Raw genomic sequence first — 11867 nt, 5'->3', positions numbered from 1 at the left:
TCTGTTGTCTGAAAGTTCAGCTAGAAGTTGGGTTCTGTGGATTTCTAAAGGTTTGGAACTCACAAAGACATTGTTGGTGCAATGGTCAAGGGAGAGTTGACCTTTAGGGGGAGTTTTACCTAATTGTCAAGGGGGAGTTGACTTTTAGGGGGAGTTTTTTACTCCTTAAGACTTTTGAGGATTAGTGATATGGGATTATCACTAAGTTGATTGTTGAGTTTAGTATCAAGGGAAATTAAGAGTTTCAATGAAAGGTATGAGACTTTCATTAGGAAGAAACTCTTGACCTTGATACTCTCCTTTTCTTTTTGATGTGTGTCAAAAAGGGGAGAGTGTTCATTGGAGAATTATTGGAGAACCCAAGTTAGGTTATCGGGTTAACCTAAGCTAGGGAAGAATGTCAAGGAATGTTCGAGGAAGAACATTGGAATTCTTTTTGATGTGTGTCAAAAAGGGGGAGAATTAGAGAACCCAAGTTAGGTTATCGGGTTAACCTAAGGGAGAATGTCCAGAGAATGTTCAAGGAAAGAACATTGGACATTGGAAAATGGTTGGAAAACCTAAGTTAGGTTATCGGGTTAACCTAACTTGATTATGGGTTTTGTCAAATATCAAAAAGGGAGAGATTGTTGGTGCAACCTTAGGTCAAGGTTGACTGGTTGACCCGACTCGAGGTGACTTGACTCGAGTTGTATTTTGATGTTTGACTTGGTTGACCTGAGTCGAGTTGACCTGACTCGAGTTGAGTTATGTCGATGTTTGACGAGAAGAGAGTTGTATTCTTGATGTTTGACAAGAATAGGTGTTTGGAGATTGTAGGTGCAACCTTAGGTCAAGGTTGACCTGGTTGACTGATTCGCGAAAAGTCCAAGTATGGAGACTTGGCTGAAAAGTCCAAGCACGGAGACTTGGCACGGAAAAATGCAGCTTGCTAGCTTGGCGGAAAGTCCAAGTATGGAGACTTGGGGAAAGTCCAAACAGGGAGTTTGGCAGGGAAAGTCCCGTGAGTGAAGCCAGATGGATTGGAAATCACGTGAGTGAAGCCGTAAAAACCTAGTAAGTGAAGCTAGGTGAAAGTCCCGGTGAGTGAAGCCAGGCAAGGGAAAATCCAGATGGATCAAGGGTGATCGGACATCTAGTGTTGGGAAGTCCAAGTAGATCAAGGGGTGATCGGATACTTGGCAAGAAGAGGAAAGCCAAGTGGGTCAAAGGGTTGACCGAACACTTGGTGGAGAATTCTAGAGGTCAAGGGTGACCATATGCTAGGAATGATGAACCAACAGTCGGTTGACCGGATGTTGGTGTAAAGGCCCCGGGAGTTTAAGATCGTCAGGGACCGATCGATGACTACATCGATAGCCGATCGGCCACCGGTCGATCGAACCATCCGAGAGTTTATGTGGTTATCGTGATCGTGCCGGAACCGATCCAAATCGAAAGAGTTCGGGAGAGAAGCTGATCGACTGGGCCCCCGATCGCGGTCCATGGACCGATCGAGAGCAACGAACAGGCTAAGGCTGGAATGGATCGATCCGTGGAGATCCACGATGGAGCCGATCGGTCCGCTGATCGTAGTGGTGATCGAGGACGGCCGGCGATTTCTTCGTTTTTCTCTCGTTTTCTTGGCAGGTATAAAAGAAGCTCGGCTTTTTCTTTTCACTTCCTCCTTAGAACTTCGTTCTTGTGCTCTAGAACCGGCTCTTCAGTATCGAGCTTTCTGAGCTCCTCGCACCGAAGCTTGTGAGCTTCTCATCGATTCTCGTCACCGGCGTGTGAAGTCGCTTCTTCATCACCCTCCAACAAGAAAAGCAAGTGTTTCATATTATTTTTGCTTTCTTGTATCTGTTGTACTCTATCTTGCTTGTGCAAGAAACATTGTGGGCGAGTTTCTCCACCGAAGGTATATTGTATTAGTTTCTCGGGACTCATCCACACGGATTGGTAGGCTCACTTCTCCACCTTACGTAACGCCGAGGAGTAGGAGTTCATCTCCAACCTCGTTACATCGGTTTGTTTTCTTCTCCTTAGTTTCTTCCTTGTATTTCCACTGCGACTAACCCTAACTGTAGGAAGAACGAGAATTTGGGACGGCTATTTCCTAACAGATGTAACCGAGGAAGCGTCCGCCTTTTGCTCCGAACAGACACTTTTGGGGGTTCAGCTTGACTCCATATTTCCTCAGCGTTCGGCAGGTTTCCTCTATATCTGCACAAAGATCCTCCGCCCGGAAAGATTTAATAAGTATATCATCCACGTATACCTCCAGGTTACACCCGATCTGCTCCCGAAACACTTTGTTCATTAGCCTTTGGTATGTATCCCCGGTGTTCTTCAGCCCGAACGACATTACGTTGTAACAGTAAGTCCCGTCCGCAGTAATGAAGCTCACTTTTTCCTAGTCTTCCCGGGCGAGCAGCACTTGGTGGTAGCCCTGATATGCATCCAACATGCATATCAGTTCGCATCCAGCGGTGGAATCTACTAGTTGGTCGATTCGGGGTAGAGGGTAAAAATCCTTCGGGCATGCTTTATTCAGGTTACGGATGTCGATGCAGACCCTCCATTTGTTGCATGGCTTGGAGACTAGCACCACATTTGCGAGCCAGCTTGGGAATTGCACCTCCCGTATATGGCCGGCTTGCAGAAGCTTCTCGACTTCAGCTCGGATGATGACATTCTGTTCGGCGCTAAAGTCCCTCTTCCTCTGCTTCACCAGGCGAGTGTCCGGCCGAACATGAAGCTCGTGCTGCGCTATGCTTGGTGAGACTCCCGACAAATCGTGAGTCGACCAAGCGAAGACGTCGCAGTTCTGTTGGAGGCATTTGACCAGCCTCTCCTTCTGGCTCGCCTCTAGGTTGGATGCTATGAACGTAGTGGAGTCCGGTCTAGTAGGGTGGATCTGTACCTCTTCTTTTTCTTCATAAACCAAGGAAGGTGACTTTTCAGTTATAGCATTTACCTCGATCCATGGAGCTTTCCGAGCGGCCTTTGCCTCGGCTCTGACCATTTCCACATAACATCGTCGGGCTGCCAGCTGGTCTCCTCGGACTTCTCCCACTTGATCTTCAACGGAGAATTTTATCTTTTGACAAAATGTTGAGACGACCGCTCGGAACTCGTTGAGAGTCAGCCGCCCCAGGATCACATTGTATGCGGAAGGGGCGTCGACCACGATGAAGTTAGTGGTACGCGTTCTCCTGAGCGGCTCCTCCCCTAGCGAGATAGCCAGTCTGGTCTGGCCGAGGACCTCATTGCCCGTGAACCCATATAACGGGGTCGTCATTGGCAATAGCTCGGCTCGGTCAATTTGAAGTTGATCGAACGCCTTCTTGAAAATGATGTTGACCGAGCTGCCTGTATCAATAAATATGCGGTGGATAGTGTAATTAGCTATTACCGCTCGGATGATGAGGGTGTCATCGTGGGGGACTTCGACTCCCTCGAGGTCCCGGGGCCTGAAGCTGATCTCGGGCCCACTCGCCTACTCCTGGCTGCAGCCGACTGCATGGATCCTGAGCTGCCGAGCGTGTGACTTTCTGGTCCGGTTCGAATCTCCTCCTGTGGGGCCATCGGCGATGATGTTGATTTCGCCTCGAGTTGCGTTACTTCTATTCTCTTCCTCCCGAGCGGAAGGTCTTGCTCGCTCTTGCGAAGCTTGGCGATGGACCCTCGGTTGTTGATTCCGCTCGGGTGATTCCCTAGCCCCACGCCGTCCAGTATCCTGGTGTCGGTGTCTCCGATCGGGTGAAGGGGATTGACGACGATAGCTTCGGGGTGTGAGGTGAGCGATCGGCGGAAGGCTTCGACAATCTCGAGTGTTGTGGGTGGCTGACTGATGAAGTGAACAAAACATGGGAGTCCATACCTTTCCCTTCGGTTTAGGCCAATCGACTACTACATGTTGGATCGCGTGCGGCCGAGGTTTGTGGTGTGGCCTTGCTCCCTCGGCCCGAGGTCCCCTCGGTAGTTGGTGGCTGGCTGGGGGCTTCCGCTCGGCGGTTGCCGGCGGCTCAGACGACACTTCTTTTCTCTTCGCCGCCTGGGCTTCCTCCATGTTGATGTATTCATTGGCCTTGTTCAGCATGTGGTCGTAGCTGCGGGATGACTTTCGGATGAGCGATCGGAAGAAGTTGCCGTCCACGAGCCCTTGCGTGAACGCATTCATCATGGTCTCCGAGGTGACCGTGAGGATGTCCATGGCCACCTGGTTGAAGCCCTGGATGTAAGTTCGGAGCGACTCCCTCGAGCCTTGTTTGATGGCGAACAGACTAACGCTGGTCTTCTGGTATCGCCTACTGCTTGTGAAATGATGGAGGAAAGCCGTTCGGAACTCCTTAAAACTAGTGATTGATCCATTCGGAAGCCTCCGGAACCATCGTTGCACCGATCCCGAAAGGGTGGTGAGGAACACTCGACACTTTACACCATCTGTATATTGATGTAGTGTGGCAGTGTTGTCGAACTTACCCAGATGGTCATCTGGGTCACTGGGCCCGTTGTATTCTCCGATCGCTGGGGGCGTGTAGTGCCTCGATAGTGGGTCTCTCAGGATGGCTTCAGAAAATTGACGGTTGATCCGCTCGGGGGATGACTTAGCCCGAGGCGCCTTCCCCTTTATAGCATCCCGTACATGCGCTTGATCTGATGACCCTTGATTGGCCTGTGCCAGCTCGGACGGAGTCTGGAACAATGCCCGATGAAACGGAATAGGGGCGGGCGGCGCATTTCCTGGAGTGCCGGTCTGACCTTTATTCTGCGCCCATGTGGAGTATTGCTCCGGTCGCCCCTCCTCCGCCGCTCGGCCACCTGATGCCGAAGTTGCATATTGTGATAACCGCTCGGCTAGCGCCTTCTGCTGCTGTTGCTCCACGATTTTCTCCGCTCTTGCCTCAATAAGGGCGTCGAGCTCCTCCTGAGAGAGTGTCACGGTGTGTGGTCGTCCAGCTCCTTCCATCTTCTCTGCTCGGATTCAGGTGCGTTCCCACAGACGTCGCCAATTTGATCCTGTCCGAACTGTGAGCTGATGAAAGCTGGGTACGTGGTGCTCTCTGCTGGCTTTGTGTAGACGTTGGGATGAGGTGGACCTCCGACGAACCTGCAACAAAATCGAGCCGGGAAGGGGTTCCCGGCGACGACCCTCCGACGCTCAAGTCAGGTGAGAAGAAAACTGGAGCAAGATAATGAGAACTGTAGCTACAGTGTGGATGATTTCATACCTCCGTCGAAGTCCGGGGGTCCTTATATAGGCCCCCGGGGAGGCGCGTGCACGCTCCTCGATGTGTGATCGCTTTCCCAAACATATCTCAAAATGGATGTGTCAGAAAAGCACGCCTGACGCCATACCACAACTGTCCGAGCATATCTCTGACATGATAGTGGAAACTTCCACCGTACGATCTTCTGTCTGGTTCAGCCACCGACCATACTATTTGTCGGCGGCACATATCTCGAAAAGGATATCTCTGGCCGTCCCCTTTGTACTCTTCTGCGCCTTCTGTCTTTTATCGGGCCGAGCGGGAGAGACACTTGGCCATATTGGTCGGGCCGAGCGAGTGGGCCGCTCGGTCATATGCTTGGCTCGGAAACTTGAACCTTAGCCTTAGCCGAGTTATTTCCTTGCCGACCTGACCTTCTACCGTGGCCGCTCGGAAAGGTGGCCTCCCGCTTCGCAGGCCTTCTACCGCGACCGCCCGGAAAGGTGGCCTCCCGCTCGGCTCACCTTTACGTCGATCGTCTCGACATTGACCTCCACGTGTCCTTAACTTCTGTCCGTATGGAACCCCTCCTTTGTTATCGAAGAAGATATTATAGCAGTTAATTATAGTTGTTATAACTGTGTAATAATTATGAAATTATAATTGTTATAATTGTATAGTAGTTATGGATTTATAGTTACTATAATATATGTTTGGTTTATAATTTAGATAGAAACTATAGATGAGAGATAAAAATGAATATAATATATTATATTATAAGATAATAATGAATATAATATATTATATTATAAGTTAGTTGAGTATATATATATATATATATATATATATACACGTTTTGATAAAAAAAAAAATAAAACCCATCTAAATTATTCTAAAAATAAGACGTCGTCTTTATTTCCCCCAATTTTAATGTATAGTTTTGACTCTGTATCAAAATTTAATTTAATATTTTATTTATTTATAAAAATTATGCTATACATTTTCCTTTTTTTAAAAAAAAAATAAACTGCGGACTCCCGCTACATAAGACAAAGCTGAAATGCGACATTGCCGTTCTATAATGTCGTCATCTCACTTCCTGTGCTCCATCAAATCGTAATCAGACGTCGTTCATTCTCGATCAACCGCTCCACATCGATTCCGTATCCGACACTCGAACGGCCCAAATGGAGGCAATCTATGAATGCCGTCATAACGCCGTCATGTTACTGCCACGAAGATGCCGTCGCTTTTTAATTCCGGAGGAGCTGCTTCTCCTTCCCTCGATTCGGAAGCGTCGGAGATCTTTCTCTTTTTTTTCTTTCCCTTCGAAAAATACAATCTTGTATTCTGAATCCGTCTATCGTTTTGTTGTTTTCCCACGCCGTTGCTTAATCTCGCAATCTCGATTGCTTCCCAAATCTCGCAGCTTTCTCTTTGTGCCGCGGTGATGGACGAACGGGAAACCGATTTCTGTGCCTCCAAAGACCTGTCCGACGAAGTCGTTCCGAGCATCTGCTCGATGGGAAGCTTCTTCGACGACCTCCTGAACGACGGCCATCACCATCAATGCACCCACACGCACACTTGCAACCCTCCGGGGCCCGACCTCGCCCACACCCACACCTGCTTTCACATCCACACCAAGGTGCTGTCGGCGGACGAGACCGCGGAGTCCGCCGAGAAGAGATCTTCCGCAAAGAGGAGGCCCGGCGGCAATCGAGAGGCGGTGCGCAAGTACAGGGAGAAGAAGAAAGCTCATGCCGCGTCGCTGGAGGACGAGATCGCCCATCTCAGGGCGATCAACCAGCAGCTGATAAAGAGGCTTCAGGGCCAAGCCGCGCTCGAAGCCGAGATCGCGAGGATGAAGTGCTTGCTCGTGGATCTGAGAGGAAGAATCGAGGGAGAGATCGGGTCTTTCCCTTACCAGAAACCAGTGAAAGGGAGTGGTGATTTTGTTCCTAACATCATCACTCGGTCAAGTATGCCAATTGGCGTTTGGAATCTAAACTCATGCAGTTTCCAATGCGATGACGGGAGTTACTGCCTTTATCCAGGGACGCAGTCCAGGAATGTGGGAGAAACTGGTGTTCGTAATGTCGGAAACGTGCAGTGCAGGGGGAGTTCAAATTCTGGGACTGACGACTTTGCGGACTGTGGTGGAAATGGAACTGCAAGAACTCTTGACTGCTCATCTAATGCCGCACTGACACGGATCGAAGGTTTCAGTTCCTTTCCTCTGTTCATTCTAATACAATTCTTACTTTTTGAACTGGTATTTTATTAATTGATGCATTTTTCATTATGTCTTACTGATCCTATATTTTATTAATTATATAGGAGCTCACGGGACAGAGGATCTATGATGTGAATTACGGCGGTTCGAGTTTTAGTATATTTGATGCAAAAGAGAGTTTGCTTGCTCCACTTTGGCATAAATTTACTGCTTAAATTTCATTGCCTTATCAAGTGATAAATTCTTAAGACTCTGTTTGTCCTTCTAAATTGACGTGGAAGACAATAACCCACTCCTGTTGTTTGGGTCTCGCCACTCGATAAGTGGTGTAGAAAGTTCTAAGAATTGATTTATCGATTTTGGTCGAGTATCTTGGTTAGACATTTGGATATTGATTTATCGATTTTGATTTCAAAATTTAAAATTGATTAAATCGAGGAAAAAGTTTAACAATTTGAAACACAACATAACATAGAATTGATTAGTTGATCGGTTGACTTTAACAATTCATCAATCTGTTTAAAATTCAGTTATTTTAATTTTTGATCGGATTAATTGATTTATTTTTATATGAAAATTATTTGTTAAAAAAATTATTATTTACATTTAATTATTAATCAATTAATCAGTCTACCAGTTATCTATACTTTTCTTTTTAAATTCCTTTTGATTATTTGATCAAATTATGTATTAAATAAAAGTGTAAATATAAAAATATTAATACTCCTAAGATATTTACCAAAGCAATTTTAGTATATATAATTTGAGATTGTAAAATTTTATAAATTACTATATTATTTTTTTATAGACCATATAATCTTAATTACTTTAAACTTTTTATTAAAGAAATATAAATAAAATTTAATGAATTGAATATTGAACTGAAATTGATTTATTTACGAAGACGGTTGGAAAATAGGGGTGAGTAAAAGTTCGATTAAATCAAACAAACTGATTAAACAGATCGATTTTAAAAATTCGATTCAGTTTACTTAGAAATTCGATTTTTTTAAAAAAAAATCAATTAATTCGATTAAGTCGATTTAGGTTCAGTTTTGAAATTTTTTATTCGGTGAAATCGAATAGATTGAATTTTTGAACCAATGTGATAATGATGAGGGGTCCCATCCCGTGGCCACGGTGGAGGTCAAATTCAAGGCGGTCAACGTGCAGATAGCATCGCCTGGTTGGACGAAGCATGCCCTGACCGGGGGAGAAGGCTCCGATCTGCTGCCTCCGACACGGGGAGAAGTCAAACGACCGACGCTCAATGGATTATTGGATACCGAACGGAGGAGGAGACGAGGTGCAGAAGCCGGCCCGAGCGGCTACCCCGCTCGACCAAACAGCAGAGTTCGCCATTGGTAGAGTTCAACTTCGGCCGAGCGGCTACCCGCTCGACGAGACAGCAGGATTTGACATTGGCACAATGGAACCATGGCCAAGCGGGCGTGGTACTGGGACACTGATGTTTTAGCAGAACAGACGTAATAAGAGCTTAGAGGAGTTCTAGCCGAGCAGGCGCATGCAATGAAGTCCCGGTCGAGTGGAGGGGACACAAGGATAGTGGCATCCCGGCCAAGCGGCCAGCCCGCTCAGCCCAGTAACATACTCTCTTTGTTATCCATCAATATTCTTTTGGGAGTTAGTGTCGCCAACACCGGGCATGGACAGCCAGAAGATCGTATGACGGAAACTTCCACTGTCACTTCAGAGATATGCTCGACCCGTTAAGGTACTGTGTCAAGGATACTTTACTAACAAGTCTTTTCGGGGAAAATATTGAGAAGCGAGCTCATCTTGGGAAGCGTGCACACACGCTACAGGAGCTCTATATAAAGGGGGGGTCCAAGTATCGGCGGGGGTATACGATATTCACTATTTGCGCTACAGTCTTCTTGTTGCTCCGCCTTATACTTCATCATCGGTGACTGACTTGAGCGTCGGAGGGTCAACGTCGAGGGCCAACGTTGGGGACCCCTTCCCTGGTCTGACACTAATGTAATTTGTGTTGCAGGTCTGAGCGGAGTCTACAGACGGTCAGCGAGAGTGCCACATCCCCAGCATTCCGTCTCTGGGAACTTAACCTGTATCCAAACCGAGAAGATGGAGGACGTTGGACGACTTACCACCGTGATGCTCACCCTGGAAGAGCTTGACAAGCTCGAGCGGCAAAGGTGATCAAGCAGTAGCAACAACAGGCGTTAGTCGATCGGCAAGCGCCACAGCCTACAACATCGATGGCAGGGAGACGAGCGGGGCAGGAAGACCGAGCGATGCAAATCTCCGTATGGGGTAGAATAGAAGGCCGACCGGCACACAGGGGGAAGCGCCGCCCGCGTCGATCCCCTTTCATCGCGCCTTGTTCCAAACCCCTTAGAAATAGCCCAGGTGAATCAAGAGCGGAGATCGTCTTCGAATGATGCTCCCATTCGGGATGCACGAAAAGGCAAGGCGCCCTGAAGCAACGCGTCGCCCGAACGGATCAATCGGTAGTTCTCTGAGGAGATTTTACAAGACCCTATGTCTAGACACTATACCCCCGCTGGCGATCGGTACATACAACGGATCGATCGATCCAGATGATCATCTGGATAGGTTCGATAATTAAGCCACGCTGCATCAGTACACCGACGGGGTAAAGTGTCGAGTCTTTCTTACTACCCTCTCTGGATCGGCGCAGCGTTGGTTCAGACGATTGTCGGACGGATCTATACGCAGCTTCAAGGACTTCTGAGCTGCCTTCTTACATCATTTCGCCAACAGCCGACGCTACCAGAAGATGAGTGTCATCCTCTTCTCCCTGAAGAAAGGATCGAAAGAAACGCTCCGGGCCTACATACAACGTTTCAATCAAAAAGGCCACTAGCGGCGCGCATACGGTTCCTTGTGGCAAACCGGATAGGGAGGGAGTTCGATCTGACAACTCAGGAGCAGCAAACTCTTGGACAGGAGTGGGGGTTGACGTCTCGACCCGTTCGATAGACCACACCCTCGAAGTGGCGGAGCGTGATAAAGCCTCCGCTCGACGCTTCTTGCGCCTGATCAGTGGCTCGGCTGAGGAGGCTAAGCTCGAAGCCCCCTGAACTTGAACGACCGTAAGTCGTTCAGAAGAAGGTTGTGAGCCACCAGTCGCCCCACCACTTGCCAAGACGGGAGCCGCTTCGCTCTCATCTTGCGACTCTTCTTGTGAGCCGACCGACTGCAAGCTGCGGCTCTCCAGTTCTTCCACAGCAGCTGCATTGATCGTGGCATCCGTAAGCTTCACCTTGCCGCCCAGACGTGAACTTAGCATGACTCGGCTGCAAAAGAGAAAGAAAAATCAGTTAGAATCAAAAGAAGGATTGAAGAAGTTGCATACTTAGGTTGGACGGAAGCCGGGTGCGGATCTGACTTAGGCCGAATATGTAGAGGACACCCTCCAACAGTAATTTGTGGATGTCATACTTCTAACCGGCTAGCATGGCAGCGACGTTGAGATAGTTCGACCAGCTCTTGAACTATTTCAGGGGAGGCTGATTCGCCACTTCGAGCAGCTAGTGGGTCAGGAAGTCCAACCGCTTAGGAAGGCGTACAAAAAAGAAATATTCTCTCCAATACTTGTTGGAGGTTGACATCTTGTCAAAGAAAACCAAGCTCACTCGGGCTTGGAAAAGGAAAGTCTTCGGCTCGGATAATTTTGGATAATAAAAATAGTAGAAGATCCGAGGGGTGAGAGGAATACCGTGCAGGTGGAAAAGAACGATGACCCCACACAGCAACCGAAAAGAGTTTGGCATAAATTGGTGAAGGGAGATGTGAAAGTATTTACAAACAACAGGAAAGAAGAGATGAATGAGGAACCGCAGACCGACAGTAAACTGATCTCTAAAGAAATAAATACAGTTGGGCGATGGAGAATTTGGCTGATCGGAGGAGAGGGAAGAAAGACTTGATAATCAGGAGGAAACTCGAATGTGGCCATCAAACTCTCAGCGTCACCGACGTCAAACTGGGACTCACTAGAGGTGTACCAGAGTCTAGGGATGCCGGCGGGAGGCTGGGAGGAGCTCGCCATCGCAAAAACAAGGGAGGGTGAAGAGATGAGAAGGGAAGAAAGCCTATTGGAAGAAATATCATCGGAACACTAAGAGATGTCGAAAAACTCGAAGACGAGGAAGTACAGAGGCCTGAGGACGAGAAAGCAAGGGGCGATGGGAAGGAAGCTTACTGGAAAGAGGTTGCCGGAGGAGCAGGAAAGAGAAACGTTGCCGGAGCATAGAAGGAGCGTCGCCGAAGAACACTAAGAGAAGTGTGTAAAGGCGGTGACGCGCACGGGCTTATGAGCCTCGGGGCCAGCCGACCGGGGTCATCCAATCTAGGTCGCAGAAACCCAGGCAAAGATTATATCGTAGAATTTAAACCGCCAAACGTCACATCAATATTATTGGCGCTAC

At 48.0% G+C, this 11867-nt stretch overlaps 1 protein-coding gene across 2 annotated transcripts; it reads left to right on the top strand.

The window, feature by feature from the left end:
- Positions 1 to 6456: 6456 nt before the first annotated feature.
- Positions 6457 to 7801, top strand: LOC122021790 (basic leucine zipper 19-like). Of its 2 annotated transcripts, XM_042579953.1 has the most exons (3): positions 6457 to 7177; positions 7253 to 7417; positions 7536 to 7801. In XM_042579953.1, exons 1-3 carry the CDS (start codon positions 6646 to 6648, stop codon positions 7559 to 7561), a joined length of 723 nt encoding a protein of 240 aa, XP_042435887.1. In that variant the 5' UTR covers positions 6457 to 6645; the 3' UTR covers positions 7562 to 7801. The 2 variants fall into 2 exon arrangements, with proteins under 2 accessions (XP_042435887.1, XP_042435884.1); XM_042579950.1 differs by having other exon boundaries at positions 6457 to 7417.
- Positions 7802 to 11867: the final 4066 nt, after the last annotated feature.

This window comes from Zingiber officinale, chromosome 1A, assembly GCF_018446385.1.
Source record: "Zingiber officinale cultivar Zhangliang chromosome 1A, Zo_v1.1, whole genome shotgun sequence".
NCBI lineage: Eukaryota > Viridiplantae > Streptophyta > Magnoliopsida > Zingiberales > Zingiberaceae > Zingiber > Zingiber officinale.
Note: the sequence above shows the minus strand (reverse complement) of the source record. Positions and strands in the feature narration are given on the sequence as shown.

Excerpts from the sequence above, each read along its gene's own strand:
- LOC122021790 (XM_042579950.1), top strand. The coding sequence starts at position 6,646 with ATGGACGAACGGGAAACCGATTTCTGTGCCTCCAAAGACCTGTCCGAC. Across the intron at positions 7,418-7,535 it reads CGCACTGACACGGATCGAAG|GAGCTCACGGGACAGAGGAT; the intron begins GTTTCAGTTCCT and ends TTAATTATATAG.